At 40.8% G+C, this 18,384-nt stretch overlaps 3 protein-coding genes across 3 annotated transcripts; 1 reads left to right on the top strand and 2 right to left on the bottom strand.

Moving 5' to 3' along the window:
- Positions 1 to 296: 296 nt before the first annotated feature.
- Positions 297 to 1,955, top strand: LOC140304096 (uncharacterized). Its single transcript, XM_072383094.1, has 3 exons — positions 297 to 444; positions 606 to 801; positions 895 to 1,955. The coding sequence occupies exons 1-3, from the start codon at positions 340 to 342 to the stop codon at positions 1,953 to 1,955; spliced, it is 1,362 nt and encodes a 453-aa protein (XP_072239195.1). The 5' UTR covers positions 297 to 339.
- A 2,136-nt stretch (positions 1,956 to 4,091) lies between these two features.
- On the bottom strand, positions 4,092 to 8,848 carry kif17 (kinesin family member 17). Its single transcript, XM_072383093.1, is given in 14 exon segments — positions 4,092 to 4,311; positions 4,526 to 4,646; positions 4,731 to 4,795; positions 4,909 to 5,167; positions 5,495 to 5,723; positions 5,978 to 6,107; positions 6,224 to 6,316; positions 6,397 to 6,637; positions 6,739 to 6,821; positions 6,945 to 7,397; positions 7,668 to 7,857; positions 8,135 to 8,236; positions 8,377 to 8,523; positions 8,618 to 8,848. Coding segments are annotated over 14 exon segments (2,529 nt in total). The 3' UTR covers positions 4,092 to 4,126.
- A 2,129-nt stretch (positions 8,849 to 10,977) lies between these two features.
- On the bottom strand, positions 10,978 to 18,042 carry sh2d5 (SH2 domain containing 5). The gene is made up of 9 exons (XM_072381630.1): positions 17,984 to 18,042; positions 17,809 to 17,889; positions 17,654 to 17,728; positions 17,381 to 17,527; positions 13,168 to 13,368; positions 12,755 to 12,929; positions 12,265 to 12,370; positions 12,016 to 12,175; positions 10,978 to 11,552 (listed from the first exon to the last, which is right to left on the bottom strand). The coding sequence occupies exons 1-9, from the start codon at positions 18,032 to 18,034 to the stop codon at positions 11,346 to 11,348; spliced, it is 1,203 nt and encodes a 400-aa protein (XP_072237731.1). The 5' UTR covers positions 18,035 to 18,042; the 3' UTR covers positions 10,978 to 11,345.
- Between the last annotated feature and the right edge of the window lie 342 nt (positions 18,043 to 18,384).

Below are 18,384 nucleotides of genomic sequence, written 5' to 3'. Positions count from 1 at the left end.
ACATTCATTGTACCAAATCTTCTCTATAATGATAATCTCATTCTTTTGCGAACTGTTTTAACTGTTACGAATATGAAAATGTTTACAAATGTTATCATAAAACACCCTCAGCTATTTGTTAAAATAATCGTTTCAGCACTCAGCACAAGGTTAATGACTGGTAACATCAAAGCCAGCTGAAGCTTTTTTTTTTGTCCTCCCATGGCTAAAACATATAATGTGGTTCAATAAAGAGAGTTTATTTTGAACATTTTCAGAAACTAAAATCTAAATTTATTCTCTTTTTATAGAGTAAAACAACAGATACTGCCACTAACCCTGGATAAGTGGGGCACAAGGATGCCCAAAAGTGATACCTGGCCTGGTGGCACTGGACTGGAGATGATGAATGGCATGGACAGTGCTGGCAGCTGTGACAGTGTTGTGAGTGTCAATTCTGGCTTTGTAAGTAAAGGAGCTAATCCTCTTTAATCCATAAATCTTCTTCTGAAGCTCATCATACAAAGTAACTTGAAATAGCAAGACAAAACAGTGTTGGCAACAGAGTTGTTTAGGGAGTTCATCACTGGGGAGTTTGTTTCTAAAGGAATGTGTTTGTATTTCAGAGTGATGATAGTCTGGAGCACCTGTCTGCTGAAGAAAAGGCCTGTCTTATGTTTTTGGAGGAGACTATTGAGTCTTTGGATACTGAAGAGGATAGCGGACTCTCTAATGATGAACCTGACCAACTGCCCAACCCTGGCAGCCTTGCAACCAAACTGGCTGATCTGTCGGTGTCCATGAGCAAAAGCAAGCTCAGTGGTGAGTTCAACTCTGAGGACAGATGCAGAATTAAGGACACAGTTTTCACTGAAGTAGTATTTCTCATAGCAAACATGCTCTATTATTTTTCAGGATCACAGAGACCTGCTTCGAAAGAACCCATCAAGAAAAATGTCAACACCAAACCCATGCAGAGCTACCTGGTTCCTACACCTCTCGTTGTGGCAAGCAGTTCTCTGTGTTCTGTTCCCAGTACAAAACAAATCACTCATACAGACAAAGCTGTCTATTCCAAGTCTCAGTTAATGCATATTAACAACAAACCTGCTCACAAACACAACCAGAAACCTCCTGCTCCACCAGTACCTTTAGAGGTTAATGTTGTGATTCCACCTTCCATAAAACCCAAGGACTACTTGGTCAGGACAGCTGAGGGTGCTTTCCCTAGAGGACCCCTGTCCTATGAGGCACTAGTTCATTTGCGGAGGAATGCCTCCACAAAGAAGACCCCTTTATGTCCAACAGTTGATCACACCATAGATGTGGAAAAGATAGAAGACCCAAACATTGGAGATTTGCAAAGATCTGACAAATCCCACTCAGAGGTCTCCAGGTTTCCTCCTGCTGTGGCCCCCAAACCCAAACAGATTCCTGCCTACATATCTGTGAAAACCCAAAATGGAGGATCCATAACGCCGGACGTTTCATGCAGTGTCAAGCATCCATCAGATCCCCAGGTGGTGAGACTGGAAGCTTTGAAGAAGCTAGGCCTCCTAAAAGATCAAGAGCCACAGAAGGAGGGAAATATATCAACACCAACCAGGTCTGCACCAAATTTTAATCCTTCAAGGAGCCCATCCTTTTGTTCTTCAGAAGTACCCACAGAACCCAAGAACCGGCTTCTGCAGAGCAGTGCTAGTTTCCATCACCAGCCTGTGTCAGCATCACATCATCCTGTTCAATCCAGTGGGTTGAAGTCAGCTGTTCTGGAGCGATCTGCGAGCTTACACAACTACACAAACTGCCCTGAACCACAAAACATCTCCTCAGCCAAGCCAATACAAGCCACATCCACAGCTCAGCCTGTATCCCACAATGCCTCAAACTCAGTGGGATATACTGTGATGATGGTGCCTGGGATGGGAGCTGATCGGAAGGAGGCTCTCAGAAAACTCGGACTGCTCAAGGAGTGAAGTCAGCTAACAGCAGGGGTCCTTAGTGAAGTTTATGTTTATGTTTATGCATTTAGCAGACGCTTTTATCCAAAGCAACTTACATTGGTAGGCCTGAGGACCACTACTGGAGGTAGTACCTTTCATTCAGGATTTGAACCTTTGTCATCCACATGAAAGGTGGCAATCATACCACTACACTATCCAGTCCCGCAGTGCTCAGAAGGAGCCAAAACGTACCATCGGCTTTGGGTGTTAAGTGAGAATTTGGCACTTGGCACTTTTGGCAAACCAAAGCAGAGGAGGATGAAGAGAAGAAAACAATTTAAAGGCAAATACCAGCACTTCCATTTTTGACTGTATATACTTATTTAAGTGCAGCCTTTTGTAATTCCAAACAAATTTTCTGCTGTACTTTCCAATACATACTGAAAATATGCCTTGCACCTTTCAAACACCTAAAGTTCTACACAATTACTGGAAATGGACTGTAAATCTAATTATTCAGTTATAAATAATACCTGATAAGGCACAATAGGACCAAAAAAAAAATCAGTCTCAGAGTGGATAAAGTTTGAGCTTAAATCAGCAGCATTTGTCATTGATTGTTTCAGATTCACAGATGTGCCTGTAAGAGTTGTTTGGTATATTTCTTGGAGCAAAGCCTCAAAGAAGTACATAATTTCATGCTTTTTATTTTAACAATGAGAAGCAACATTAAAAAAAAACGCTTTGGGTGTTTTTGCAGTGTCTCATAAACTGCAATGGTCATTTCCAGTATGTGATCATCATGATTTTATGTATGTATGAATATTTTCTTTGTTCCTTTCCATGACAATTTCTACTGTATGCATGAGTTACATGGTGTTAAAAGTGTTCATTTCACTACGATTACTGTCGAAAAATTGGAGATGTTCACAGGGATTGCAAAAATAAGCTAATGTCTACATGTAAATTTGTTGTACACTGAAATCTTTATCTTTGCAAAGTCTAAATACAGCAGTGAAAGTGTTGCTAGCATTTTTCATTTTGCAGCCTACTTCCCAAGATGTTACCATGGATACTCCATGTTGACTGTTTAAAGTGTAATTTTATTAGCTTAAAGTAACCGGCAGGCTCTTTACCTCTGTGCTTCATTCAGCACTCGCATTACAGAACAACCATCAGCCATACTACTCATCTTACAAGCCACTCTGTTGATGAGAAAGCCCGCTCAGCTGTTCTTTAATGATCCGATTATCTTAAGCACCTACTCTGCGTGAACTTAGCAAGATAGGCTAACATTTCTCTGCTCTCTTGATATCACTGACATGCTATGCTATTGATTATCTCACTGCCATATTTTAACAATTACTATGAAACAGTGTTCAAGCCACTGTATTAGTGTGTGGTTACTTATTGCAGGAGATTATAACTTGTTACTAAGGCCCAGTATCTAGTATGTCTGCACACATGCAGAAAAAACATTGCCACAATGAGAAAAACGATACACATACAGAAAAGTCAAGTATAGAATAGATTGAGTTCATCAGTCTGGGACAAATGTGGGTTTGTAGTGTTTGAGATGTTAGTATTATGAAAAAAAAGGGTCCATCCCCTGAAACACACTACTGACAAAACGTTTAAGTGATTCATCCACAGGATTCTTTGTTGTTGCACTCAGATCAAATTTAATGATGATTAATTAGAAATTCACATGCATTTGGCTCAGACTTAAATGGTTTACTTATGTCACATCAGAGCCTACAGAACTAAGTTCATGTGTAACATGAGATAACTCAGAAGTACAGTCACTGCTGCCTTGATAACCTGACCATATTACCACAGAGTTCCACATTTGCCTAGACACGACAAACCTGTCTAAGCTTTGTCTGAGATCTTTTTCATTTCCACTGTGTTCACATTAGGGTTAAGTTTAATAGATTTGTTTTGTTAAGTAAATGAAAACCAGCTTTTAATGCCGCAGCAAGTGTAGTTTTACATGCTGGGTAAAGAAAACAAGCAACAGAAGCAAGTTAATTTTTAAGTACAGTGCAAAAGTATCAAACTGTAGGTAGTATTTACTCAAATTAAAATTGACAGTGTCTACAAAAAATATGTATTATTCTGTATTTACTATATACTGTCAAATCAATCAAAGTGTACAAAATGTTCGAGTCAAAAACCAGCATGGGACATGAGTGTGAGACATTTCATATCCCCTCACTATGGATGTGAGACTTGCTTTTTTTGCGCTTTACCTTTCCATTGGACATTGGGACACATAGAGACTCCAAGCGGAAGGGCCGAGGTAGGAAGGGATCTGAGCTGACTGGGGGGTTCGTGTTGGAACCGCTGAGGTGAGCCGCAATGTTAACCAGGGGAGGAGTGTGGATGACTGCAGGGAGAATAACCACATAAGAAGGGGAAGAGCAGCAACAAGAGGGAAATGGTTAATTATAGGGTTGTTTGACATATTACTGCTGCAGAAATAATTTCATATATAGATACATACATACAGTATATGTGAATGTTTTCCCACAACTCACTCAGCTGAGTTGTGATCTGAACCGTATACAGGTCCTTATTACGTGTGTTGTTTCTCGTCTCACCGTGTCCCTTTGCAGCATCACCTCCCAGCAACTGGCTGGCTCTCTTCGACTTGAAGTAGCTGCTGGCGATGTTTTCGCTATCACTTCGGTCCAGCATTTCCTTGTACCTGTCCTCTTCTACCTGCAAATACCACACAGTAGTGAGCCAATGATTGTATTTACGTGTGCGTTCTTTAATTAAGAAACAATCCAATGAAATGGATACACACACCTCTTGCTCTCCGGCATCAGGACAAGACCCTTTGTGAGTTAAAAGTTTTGGAGCCACTGCTATGAGAATTAAATAAAATCAGACAATATTTAAAGAAACAATCAACAAAGTAAATACTGATAGGCTTTCACACTGATAATCCTTTTTTGTATGCCAACTTCATAAACCCCACCTGAAGGCAGTGCAGTTTTTTGCACCATCACATCCGGGAGCCTCCAGGTGGCGCTGTCCTCTTCCCAAACCGCTTCTTTCTTCAAGCAGTCCAAGTTGCTGTAGTTGCAGTCTCGCCGCACCAGGGGCACCATACGTTCCAACAGGCTGTTCAGCAGCTGGCCTTCTCTTTCCAGCCGGCGGATGTTCGCTAAATAATCATTCCTCTCCACTTCAAACTCTGCCTGCAGGTCACGGATCTCCAGCTTGGCTGCTTTTAACTATCACAACAGGGTCATGTTGGCTGGATGGTGGCGCATCAATTATTACAGCTACCTCTTAATTTAAATTCTGTGTTTTGTACAGTACATCCAGAGCCCAGACGTTAAACATGTACCTTGTGCGTGCTTTTTGCATTACTCTAAATTATGGGCCAGATTTAACTGATTTGGGACAATCTGGACTGAACTATGAACTTAGAATACAAAAGCTTTTAAAAGATGAGAAGAAGCAAAATTGTCTTGACCAACCAAACAGAAATGTTCTTATTTGCATACTGTACTGTGTTTTCATTCTTTCCCATTTGTCCTGCAGCTTCTGCCACCCACCTTGCCCTGTACTTTGACCAGCATCTTGCCTTTGGCATGGACTTCTTCCTGGATTGAATTGTAGACGTTCAACAGCACACTTTCACTCTCCTCACTGTCCTCTGACAGAGCTTGAATGAGCTGATCTTTTCTCTGGTCAGCGAGGTTCTTCCTCTGCCGGTGTTTCTGTTGTAACTCTCTGTTCCTGGCCTGTTCCCCTCCTACCACCTCTTTTTCCAGCTGCTGCAGTCTGGCGAGAGATGGAGGAATTATGATGCTGCATGGCTGGATTAATTATCATTATGACATTTCTAAAAAAGCCCATTTATTAAATTCCTTATAAAGTACATTAAAGAAAACCTGCTCTTCTGCGTACAGCATAAAATATTCAAGTGAAATACTAAACAATGTGGAAAATATGTCTAAAAATGTTTTATTGTATATCTGAAAATAACAAGAGCCCAAAATTAGGAGGGGAAAACACAATCAACACATGTTGCATACCTTTCCAGGACATGTTTCTGGTCCAGGGGTGTGGATGTGCTGATATCAGCTGACTGAATGATCCCACTTCCAACTGGATCTCTTTGGACACTGACTGTAGCACAAGGCACAGCAGGCTGGCTCACCAACATGAGGAAATATCATTCCATAAGTTGGATCCGTGGCTGTTTTTTTTTACACTACTTTCAGAACTACAACAAGCTGTGAATCATCAGTGGTCATGGTGAAAGATGGTGGTGGATTATACCTGCGTTAATGAAGTAGCTCCAGCTGTACTGTGGCACATGGGATCAGTGTTGAGGCAGCGCTCCTCCTCAGCAGTTATAGAGCAGCGGCTCGCTGATGTTGAGAAGCAACACAGTGTAACTCAGTATACATGTGGTGGACACATAGCAAGAGCTCTTGAAAAACAGAATGACAAAATGATGATTAAATAATTCCAATTCATACAGAAACTGCAGTGGCTTTTGATATGGCACATCATTTTCTTTTACCATTCTTAGGGACAGAGCTCCCCCTGCTGGCTTGGACCTTCTCCAGATTAGACAGCTTTGATTCATACGAGCTCCTCAAAGCAGTAATGTCCTCCTGCAGTTTTGCCTTGGACTCCTGTTCTGCATTGTACTCAGCCTGCAGCTTGGCCAACTTCTCTTCGTACTCCTGCAGAGAGAGTGGAATTCAATCCATAAATCACCCCGTTCGCACACAATGCACACATAGATGAGAAGTGATATATTGGTGTGGGAATGGTCTGTGTTTGCCTCTTTAATCTTTTCCTTTTTTTCTTCGGTAGTTTTGGACTGCTGCCTTGTAGGAACAGCTGGGGACTGACCAGCCAGCAGAGCTACACAGTAAATGAGAGGAAGAAAAAGGAAAAAACATTTTAAAGATTATTTTCAAGATATATCATTTACATAAGAATAATGCTACTTGATCAAAAAGCTAGTCAAGAGGATTTATCACTTACATGAAAGGTCAGTGTTGCCCAGCTGGCCTGAGATGAGGGCCCGCAAGTTCTTGATCTCCTCCTGATACTCTCGGAGCAGAGCATCTTTGGGATCCTCGTTGATTCGAGGCCTGTTCTGGATGCTCTTGGCCCGATTTGCATACCGCAGCGTGCTCAGGGTTTCCTCATAGTTGTTATCCGCGGGGGAGAGACAGGCGATCATCAAGGTGCGTGTATTTCCTCCCAGAGAGTCCTGCAGAAGCCTGGTCAGCTTAGAGTCCCGGTAGGGGATGTATCTGGAGCGTCCGTCTACCAGGGCGGAGATGACGTTGCCAAGAGCAGAAAGGGAGAGGTTGATCTTCGTGGCCTCACGAAGTCGCTCACCAGTAGCACCGGTTTTAGACTGACGCTCACTTCCTGCAAGGTCTACAAGGTTGAGTTTTCCAGCTCGTAGATGGTTACTGCCATCCGCATCTGAGAAAGATAACTTTCAGTTTCATCCCAAAATATCAAAACGAAAGAGATTTTGCTTTTAGCAGAGTATTCTAAATTATGGGTCTATATTTCATAGTTCTTTCTGGATTATCTCTTGATCAACTTTTGCACTTGAGAACTTTATACAGATCATAGATTAAAAAAACAATAGCAAATATATACTAACACTAGTGAATGAGTAAGCATGGGCTATATATTCAAAAACTTTAACATTAACAGGGTTTTTAGAAAAAATGACACCGTTTTTACCAGTGTTGCAGATCTCCAAATGGATGGTGAAGATGGAGTGGGAGCGGGAGGAGTCTTTGTTCATCAGTGTGTAGCCCACTGCCCGGTTCCCCCAGCCTTGCTCTATGATTCTCTCACACTCTCCCACACTGTGCACAGTGTGAATGGAGAGGTCCCGCACATACACCCCATGCTCTGGGTGCTCTTTCAGCTTGGCATTCATCAACCACAAAAAGCACACAAACACACTGTCAAAATCTGTTTCGCTGTTCAAACACCTTGACCTTTAAGGAATCATTTATTTAACAACTTTTAAATCACCATGGCAACATGTGCAGTAAGTATTGTGAACAAAACATAAGCTCTGCAGTGCAGTGCATGAATTGGGTTTAGTAATTATTTTACTTGGCAAGGAACAATAATCCCTCTGGCTTCAATTCTTACACACAGAGTAGCTTGATTTGTTTGTTGAAACAACAGAAACTAACCTCCATTCTCTGTTTGGTGTCGCTTCCCAAAAGATCTCGAATTTCTTCATTGTAAATCTCCAAGTAAGAGGCCCTCACGAGGAATTTTGTATTTTCAGCACACTGGCTTGCACACAAACACAATTATTAAACAAAGCTTAGACAAGCCTGGGCAAAAACTAGAGAAATGAGTATTAACATGCATGCAACGTTATTCTGTTTATGGATTTGTTGCATGGGTGAAAACAATCCCCCTAACATACCTGAATGCTCTCAAATATGTGTTCGAAAGCTCGAGGGATGACACCTTTCTGGGCTGCAGGCTCAGACACCCCCTGCATGGTGAAAGATTTGCCACTCCCGGTTTGTCCATAAGCAAAAATTGTGCCATTGTATCCTTCAGTGACACCCTGTAAAAATACATTAATGATAATGAGGTGTGTTGGTATTAAGGTGTCCAGTAACATGCCCGCTGGTTATGTAATGCAAAAAACAGAAGAGTACCTCAACCAAAGGATAAGCAATCTCATTGTACATCTGCTCAGTTGTTTGATCAATGTAGTAGGTCCCATCAAAGGTGAACTGTTTGGGAGGCTCATCCACTGCCCCCGGTTTTTCAATGAAGCACTGGCAGCGATGCAGGTCAATGGTCAGGACCATCTTAGAGTTGAGAGCCTTCTCTCTGTCATTCAGGGGTCTGCACCTGACCACCACCTTCACCGACTCTGACCCCATGTCTCAAAATTCACTTTACAGAAACTGCTTGACCCGTAGATATTAAAATAAAAGTAACTAATGAGACACAATGTTCGCTTTTTTTTATTATTACACACCTACAGATAAGCACCCATAGCAGGATCCTCATTAGGTAACACTGATAATAATCACATGTCCAACCAAACAACTCGTACCACGAGTAAAATTAATCTTCGTCTGCCACGAAAAATATCACAAAACGGAGCGGAGATTGAAGTATATCAAACACAGTGCCGACTGACCTCGTTGAATGTTGTTTCGGGTCTTCTGCCATTCTGCACCTCTTACCACCGCGTTATGAAGTTGCCTAGCAACCATGAATAACTGTTGGGGGGGCGAAACTGTTTCAGAGAGGTCGCCATTTTGTTGAGAACGGAGTGAGGCTACAGTATGTAAAAAGAAAGCGCAAAATAGGTTGAAACTTTTTGCATTACTTTACATATTATTATTACTATCTGCTAAATGGGTGTTTTCAATATTTAGCAAGAAACTATGGTCTCTTCTTAGGCCAAGTTTGCCTCCAATAAGGCATCTTTTCCCCAAATGTATTAACACCAGTAACGCTGAGAGTAATGAGGGATGCATCAATTGTCAATTGTTAAATCCTCCTTAGTCATTTGTTCAAGCAAGAAGTATGTTATTTACATTTATTTAGCATTCTCATTTAAAGAAGGCTTTTCCACTACAAGATCATTTATATTGGCTACATAATGATAGCTTTCTCTCTGTTTTACTAAACTGACCCAAAAATGTAAGACATTTTTATAAATAAAATTAACAAAGTCCCCCTAACAATTTATGTCCAGGCTCACTTTTTGGGATTCTCAACACAACCTTGTTTAGTGAGGAAAATATGCCTTTGAAGAACCCCTGGAGGTCTGGAAATAGTTTTGGGATGATGCAGTGTCTCCACATATATCCTCCAACCATCTGACTACGCTTGAGATCAGTCTTTTTTTAACCATTTATTTATCTTCTCACACAAATCCATTTTTAGTGCCTGTGAATTTGTATAGTGACGCCTTGATTTATTTATTTTTGAAAACTCTCAATTTAAATAACATATATACCAAAAGCAATAGCTGCACACTTAATAACTTCTTGCAGTCACTTTATAAAAGATTACAGCACTTTGACACGTTTTAAAGTGCATGGAGGGGTTTAATATTGGACATTTAATGTTTTCATTTAAAGTTATTTAACCCATTTACAAAAACAAATCCAAATGTGAACCCGACTTAATTTAAATTCTTAAGGTCTGTGAGTGAAAAAGTGGAGGACGGGTTAAGGAATTACTGTGCTCCTTTATGTATAACCCTGTTTTTTTTAACTGACATCTCTTCAGGTCATTGAATATTAACGTATAAACTCATTCATGTAGTAAGTTTAAGTCAGTGTTGTTTTATTTGTGTTGAGGAAGTCACAAGTGTAGCAAAAAAAAAACTTTTACTGCAAATTTATTGAAAATTGGTGAGAAATCATGCACACACCTGAACTTTCCTTTACCCTTATGGTGTTAAATTGTGTTTTAACCTTTAAACCTTTAACCTGGTTCAGGTTTAAAGCGTGTGTTCACTCGTGTGGGTCAGCTGATATCCGCAATAAAAGCACCAAACCATATTAAGTCAACATTTAGTGACAGATTTTCTGTAAATAGTGAAATCGTTTTTGAGAAATTTGAGGAAAATATGTGTAATAGGTTTAGTGTAGAACAGTGCAAGTTGCTTAACAGGTCATTTGTTAAATATCGATGTCAGTATAGGTATAATAGTTATAAATGATGGGACACCAATGTTTCAGCAGGGTGTGGACTAAAAAGAGAAAGCCCACAATTTATTGTCAACAGGGATTAGGTATATGCAAATTGTTGACTTAAGCTGGAAAGTTCTCTCCAGGAAAACATTATCTGTGACGTATCTTGTGCAGAAAAATTTGGCCAACCTTATTCTGAACCGCATACATGACCGGCAAAAGAAGCAGAACCATGTCTTTAAAAAGAAATTGGACATCACTGTCAGCATTTCAACTAATAATGTCTAAAACGCATACTGGAATGTGTAGAAAAAGATTTTAAAAAAAAAGAGTAAAATTTGATTAAATATCAGCGTTAAATCTTAAACAACATCTAAAAAAAAGGTATGGCTTTGCCATCATGCCACAAATTCAGGTTGTTAGTTTCACATCTAAAAACAGTAATAAGCTCCCAGTGCCTCACAGGCACATAAAAATATTTTCAAATTTTACACTGAAAAACATAAAAGCAGCAAAACAGTACATTTGACAAATAAGTACCCTAATGAAATGGTGCGTATACTATATACAATAAGTGCCAACACCATTAATATGTGCACGATGCTAAAAGTTTACAGTTAGTGAAGCCTCCTCACAACACCATGTGATTTAAGTGATTATACATGTACAACAGAAATAATAGTGTCACTCTTTTTGCATCCTCTGAGGCTCAGAGACATGAGCTTTACACCCATTCCCTTCCATGGGTACTTTTTATTTTAGCTCTGTTTGGGCTCTTGCGTAGCTTCGCAGCAGCCTCTGTGTTGGTACATTCCTCCCACTCGTAGCAGTGGTTCACTCGTGCACAGCTCAGCAGGCACGGCAGCTCATCCTGGGTCTCTGTGTAGTGATCAATCAGCTCAGCAATAGAAGTGAACTCCGTCTTGCATTTCTATCACCAAGACAAACAAAAATATTAAAGTAAAAATCACTCTGGTTTCAGAAGTATTTTAGAGTTACTGTGGTGGTCTTTGTGCTACAGACCCACACCCGTAATACTGGGATGCTACATGGTCAACTGGCCGACTTCTTCTAAACATAACAGAATGCCAAAGAAACATTTGACAAATTACCCAAAAGGAACCCAAGCCCCACTACTGAATGTGGAAAACTGTATTTTGGAAAAAAGCTTGATGGATTTCCAATAAAGCATTAATTAAGTAGAGTCAAAATCTATCTATGACTGAGTGGGAACTTGTTGGGGTTAATCTAAGTCTTTGGAAAAATATGCAGTGGTATTTATTTTTGGAAGCTGAAAATTATTTATAAAACAATCAGTAGAAAATGACACATTTAAAGCATGTATCTATGAGTAAACATGCATATAAACCAAGCTGCCATAACTCAATGATTACCTCAAGCAAGAATTTCCCTTTACGAGTGTTTTCTATGAGGTAGGTGGTCAGGCCAGAAGGGAAGCGAATGATGAGGGAACCACATTTGGGTTTTTTAGGATGTGGGCACAGAAGGTATGATCCCAGAACGTCATCTGTGAGGAGGGAGTAGCTGCTGTCACTGCAACGCCAAGAAGAAAAAACGCTGATGTTTGAACACTCAAATTAAATCTGCAGGGGTAAGATATATTAGATGCACTATGTACTGACGTTGCGATACCAGCCCAGCACCACACCGCTTGAGCCAGAGCTTCTTCAGTTTCGGCCAAGCTCGGAGCCCGGGACCTCCTTGCGGGCCTCTTGTCTTGACCCTCTCCTGCTCCACATCATGTATAAACAGAGAATTCATGAGTAAGTATGGATTTGTTTTCATGCCAAACGAAAAAAAAGAAGATATTCCACCAACTATGTTTGTGAGAGAAAGGAGCCAATGTAAAGCTGTGTAATGTAATGTCTCAACTAAGTGAAAGGGATTTGGTGAGGAGACAACCCCCAAAAACCCCTGTTTTCAAGCTTCACATAAACACCAGTGAGAGGAAACCAAACAGTGAGAAGCTTTGGGAAAATTCAGCATGACCCACATGAGATGACAGTTTCCATGTCACACCAGAGTGAGGATGTCCAGCGTGTAACACTGAGGGTTTGCTTTACCTAATCAATTCTTTGACCCTCGATAGCGCTCTGTGAACACTTGGCCCACCTTGTGATGCATTCAGTCGCTCCTGTAGACCACGCTGTTTGAGCGGCGTGAAGGTGAAGGAGCGGTAAGCACCAGAACTCAGACCTTTGGTGCGGATGGCTTTCTTGCGTATCAGTGATGAAGAAGAGGTGGGAAAGACATCATCTTGGCTGTCGTCGGAAGATTTTTTAGACTTCTATAAAGAAAATGTCATCTTAGAGCAGGTGGTTATGGTTTGGGGCAGTTTTTTTGCCTCATTAGATTTAGATTCTTTAAATTAATATGTCTGTTAACAGTGTATTAAATATCCAGAAGTTCCTGTTGAATTTAATAGTTCAGCCATTTAAAACCATGCTTGGTAATAAGATTTGATTTTTGTAATTCAGGGTTTATTTGTTGAGTGAAGGAAAAGATGAAGACAGGACGGTTCAAACCTTTGAGCCTAGCAACAAGCCTCGAAAAGGGGCTCTTCTAAAGGAAACCAGAGCGCTGACGCTAAGAGGGAAGCCGTGGTTGAGCAGTGACGGGTTGCGACGAGGCGCTGAGCCAACTGAGTCTTCCTGTGCCTCTTCAGGGTGCTTCTCCAGGTAAGACAACTGGAAACAGCGGCACAGCAGCAGGTTCAGGAACTGGGCCTATATGGAGAGAAGGTGAGCAAAAGGTGAACAGCTAAACCCAAATTGATTAACAACTTTGACATAATTCACCAACTATCAGACATTTTGGGGAGTGGGGCCTATTTCTGTTGTTTGTGAGCGTCCCACTGACGTGATGCCGTTTTTTTTTTAACATTAGAACTCGTGTAAAGTGGGAGTGTTTGACTTCCTGTACAGACAATAAACAGTAAACTATTGGAAACTATCTGGCTTAACTTTTTTTGTTAATGTCCAGTGCTGCTGCTATCTTTTCTTATTATCAAGTCTCTAATTTATCTGGACAGTGATTGGTTCAGACAGTGCAAGTGTATGTTGATTGTTTGGACAAGAGTCCAACTTGTTGGGATCCATTTTTAAGCCTGTGCACAACAGAGGAAATGCATCCCAGTCATGTTAGTTATACAGGGGGTGAACTTTAAATAAAAAAAAAAGTTTAAAAAAGAAACTTCTTCTAAAAAAGAAAGTAAACTAGTTCAATACGGTACAGTATTACATACAGTTAGGCTATTCATGCTGCAGTGGCCGTCTCCATCTTTAATCCCTGGATGTTTTTAAATCTGATGTCTGCAGATGACGACGAGCACTCGGTTAAACAGAATGTTTCATATTTGAGAATGTTAGAAAAATTATGGAGTTATACAATGAGAAAAGCTGCAAGAATAAAGGTTTCTGTGATGGGGGGAGGCTTCCTCTCATCTTTTGGTTCTCGTAACACTGTGTAGCAAGCAAAATTGTTTTTGACTGTCTGAACTTGTTTTCCCATAACATTGAATGGCTAGTAATGTCATTTTTTCATAACATTGTGTGGCCAGCAAACATAAATAATATAAATAGCAATAGTACCATTTTGTGAGTGAGACAACTCTGAGCCAGCTTCCTGACAGGTTGTGCGGACTTGTCTCTTTCTTGCAAGAAATAAATGTTTTGTGTTAATTGTATCCAGCGACTCGGAGCCTAATTTTGAGAGAATTTTTCTGACATCCTGGTCCTTCGAACCGGATCTTAATATCCTTTCCACCACCCAGGATCGGAGCTGAAACCGTGCACGGGGGAGTCCAGGACTCCTAACTAAAGTCCTCTCAGTGGAGTAACTGATAGAGGTCGGCTGCCACTGGCTGGGGGAAAGGTGACGGGATCTTTATATTTGAATCTGTGGCCAGACTTGCTGGATTCCTTGTTGTTGGACTTACCAGTGGATTTATGGTAAGGATCCCTTTGTGTTACTATTGTTGGCGAGAAATAGTGTGATTGTTAAGGCAAAAAAATTAATTGGGCAAAAATGAGTGATAATTTAACTAACAACTGTTAGACCAATTAAGTTAAATTGTTGAAGTGGTGAAGCAGCTGCTGCAGACTGTGAAGTTTAGCCGTACTGTTGTTTGTGAAACGACACGAGTAATGTTACACTGACTAGTTCAGATTGAGTTGAAGTGGTGGTGAAACAGCAAACATTGGAGTCTGGTTGCCGTACTGTTGTTGCTGGTGACATAACGACAAAAGTAGTGTTTCATTGACTAGTAACTCAGATTAACTCCACTGAAAATTGATTAGCTGCAGGAGGAAAATATGGGGAATACCCGTTTTAAAGCTAACAGGGAGTTAAGTGGGAGTGTGAAAATCATGTTAAAAAAAAAACAGATAATATTAAATACTAAATGGATGATGTATACAGCACGACAAAATATCAATCTCATTGTATTAAATGTGCTAAAGCCAGATCACATTTAGAAATGAAGCAATCACTCTGACCCAACTGGTTTCCAATGTGCATAACAATTGTATAATGAATCTTTTGTACCCAACACAAAGCAATGTAAAACTCTCTCTTTGTTGTTCCCAGCAGTTAAGAAAAGAAATGTACCGCCCTCAGCGTTGACTTGTCAAGAATCCATCAATGTCACTCAGGACGCAGGTAACTACTCGGCATCTTGGTTTCGGAACCAGACTTCCATGAGAGCAGACCTCTGGTGGCTGTGTGGGGATATGAAACTGAGGCCCGTCCTTCCATCTAACTGGAGGGCAGCTGCGCAACGGCCCAACTACTGATGCCTTTCCATCTGTTCCCTGTGGGGGACTTTAAGGCCTTGGGTGAGAAGCTGCTAAGCTCAAGCATTCAACTATGTCTGGAGGTTCATTTAATAACAGAGTGTACCTAGATAGCATTGGGGCTCTGAGAAGTCCCAGACGAATTTAAAGCTAGAAATCAAGTAGCTTCAGACTTTGAATCTCTTCTTTTCTGGTGGGCAACAATAAATAAAAATGTTTATTGGATAAATTACATCTACAAGGCATTGCTGAATAATTAAAATGTTTGGAACTTTTTCCTGTTCCCCACTTTTATTTATTCCTAACAATACTTCCCCAGATGGCAGCATCACTAAGAGGGACTCACATCACTCTCTGCAGAGCTGATAGAAAACTCAGGGATCAACGACCCCTTCACTGACATGATGGAGAATGGTTTGGTACCCGCATAATGTATCAACAGGTAGAGGGTGACGATGAATTGTCTGGAATTCTGGAAGGGGGCCCATCATGCCAAGATGATGGTGGAACAATCACAAATTTTTATCCAAGTGTACAAAAGGGTGGACGGCGAAGCTAAGCGCTCCACCCCAACTGAATGAAAAGCTGATGTGAAGAGATTGGTTGGTTCCATAACATAATGTCCTTTTCTCATAACATTGTGTGGCCAGCAAACACAAATAATATAAATAGCAATAGTACCATTTTGTGAGTGAGACAACTCTGAGCCAGCTTCCTGACAGGTTGTGCGGACTTGTCTCTTTCTTGCAAGAAATAAATGTTTTGTGTTAATTGTATCCAGCGACTCTGAGCCTAATTTTGAGAGAATATTTCTGACAGAGACCCTGATTTTGATGGGATGGGATTTTGATGACTGAGATTTCTGTGTCTGAACCCATCGTCCACATGCAATTGCAGTTTTGACAATGAAACTGAACTCTTTGGAAAACAGCTTCCAGGGTGAAGACTTTCACTGACTGTAACCTTTATGTATGGACTGGAAAAATGGGGGTTTTGGCTCTTGGTGTCAGATTGTGAGCCATTTTCTTCTTGCTATGACAACGCAAATATCTCCCCTTTGTTTTTATGGCCAAGCGGGACCTAGCCAAGGTAGTGCCGATGCTAACAGGACTTTTTACATCTTTGCATAAATATCTGGTTACCACTGACACTGCTACATAAAACACCACAGGACCCAAAGCCAATGTCACCAGCTTTGGTCCAGAGCCATTTAAACCTCAAAGTGATGGGATAACTTTAAGAACTAGGTGATTTTGGCAGAAAAACGGCAGGAGAAATTTTACATGTGCAGGACATCATGGTTGCTTTTGACTGAGTCGACTGAAGAGTTGCAAGCTTTGGAGAAATTTGAAAGAAAACAGTGACGTGCGGAAAGGATTTTTAAAACTTTTTTTTTGGTCATAAAAATGAAAACAGCTTTTAAAAAAATACCCAAGTTGGTATGTACATAGCCTCAATGTCAGAATATCAAAAGTAACCTTTAGTTTCAGTTTTTGGTGTGACCTGATTGAACTAAGCCAGCGTACTTGGCTCATACCCCAGCTGAGATTAGAACCGGGAACCTTCATGCTGTGAGGCAAAGGTTTTAAACACAACATACCACACCATCATGCTGCGGTTCCACAACATTTTTATTGAACTAAAGTGAGAACTTTCATTTGGCCAGTCTAAAACAATACCTTTACTTTTCTGTAACTATTCTTTGGTAGAATGACTTCATTTATCGGGCTGTTGTTTTGATGCCCAACACATAATGTCCTGATTCTTCTTTTTTTCTTTTAAAGTCAGAATTCATTACTCGCCCTGCCAGTGACAATAAGCTGTCCTGATAGATGAGCATGCCAAAAAAAAGGCAGAAACCATGGAACTTTATGCCCAACTACTACTTTGTGATAAACTTGAGAGCACCTATGCTGATATAAGTACATCTCTGGATATTTCTTACCGCTCTGGCATGTCTTGCTTTAAAGACGTGGCAGTAGAGTTGGGCGTCAGAGCTGCCTGGGTTATGGGAGACAAAGGCAAACTGCGCGTTGACGGGACGGGCGGTGGACAGAGAGACTCTGCGTATAGCATGAGCCATCAGGAGGGTCTGCAAACAGGGAGGATGACACACAAGTCAGACAAGAACCAGAGACACCAGTGTGACTAAAGCAGGTTACAGCAAACTGAAACCTGTTGTTGTACAAATGGTGTCATCAGAAACACTCACACTTACCGTTTCATCCTCATTGTACATTTTCACACCTTTAATGGAGAACTTGAGGGATACCGGCTTTCTCGTTTTGCATCCCTGATTAAAGACAACCAGTGCATTAGGTATTCTTTTCACAACTGCTGTTGCGACAGATAAAATCTCAGCTAAGGACTCACTTTTAGGGACTTGAGCTGTGTGTGAAGTTGCTCTATCTGGTCATCTAAACAGCGGTCATCCACAGGAAATGAGCCCACATACTTGACCAGTGAAGACATAGGTTTAAACAAAACACAAAATGACACTAATACAGACACTCAGAAGAAAAATAAAGGAGCTCATTTCTGGACAAACCTCTGCTGATCGTGTTACTGTACCATCTTCTCTGACCGGAGCCTCACCCATTCTGCCTGTTTATCCTGTAAAACAAGACAGCAACAGAACCTCAAATATCTGAATATGAAATAACATGCAAAGAGTTGAGGAACTTTAATGCGCAAACAATTTAAAGTGGCTAAAACAAAGACCTGCTCAGAGTGGGCTGTTGTTCACCTCAGAATATGAAAGAAGTCACAGATTAGTTAATATCTACAGTAAATGAGTGGCTGTGGCTATTTGCGCACCGCTATTCTGCTGGAAACTGCGCTATTTGACCCACTTTCGGCGTCCAAACTGCGGTAAAGTCGCTACCAATGCACGAGAAAAATCCTTTAATCTTTGTCAGAGTTAATCGGTTTTCAAACACTGCGACTGGT

Source organism: Leuresthes tenuis, unplaced genomic scaffold, assembly GCF_036924035.1.
Source record: "Leuresthes tenuis unplaced genomic scaffold, fLeuTen1.0.hap1 SCAF_3, whole genome shotgun sequence".
NCBI lineage: Eukaryota > Metazoa > Chordata > Actinopteri > Atheriniformes > Atherinopsidae > Leuresthes > Leuresthes tenuis.
The sequence above is the reverse complement of the archived record's forward strand: the minus strand, read 5'-3'. Positions and strand labels throughout refer to the sequence as shown.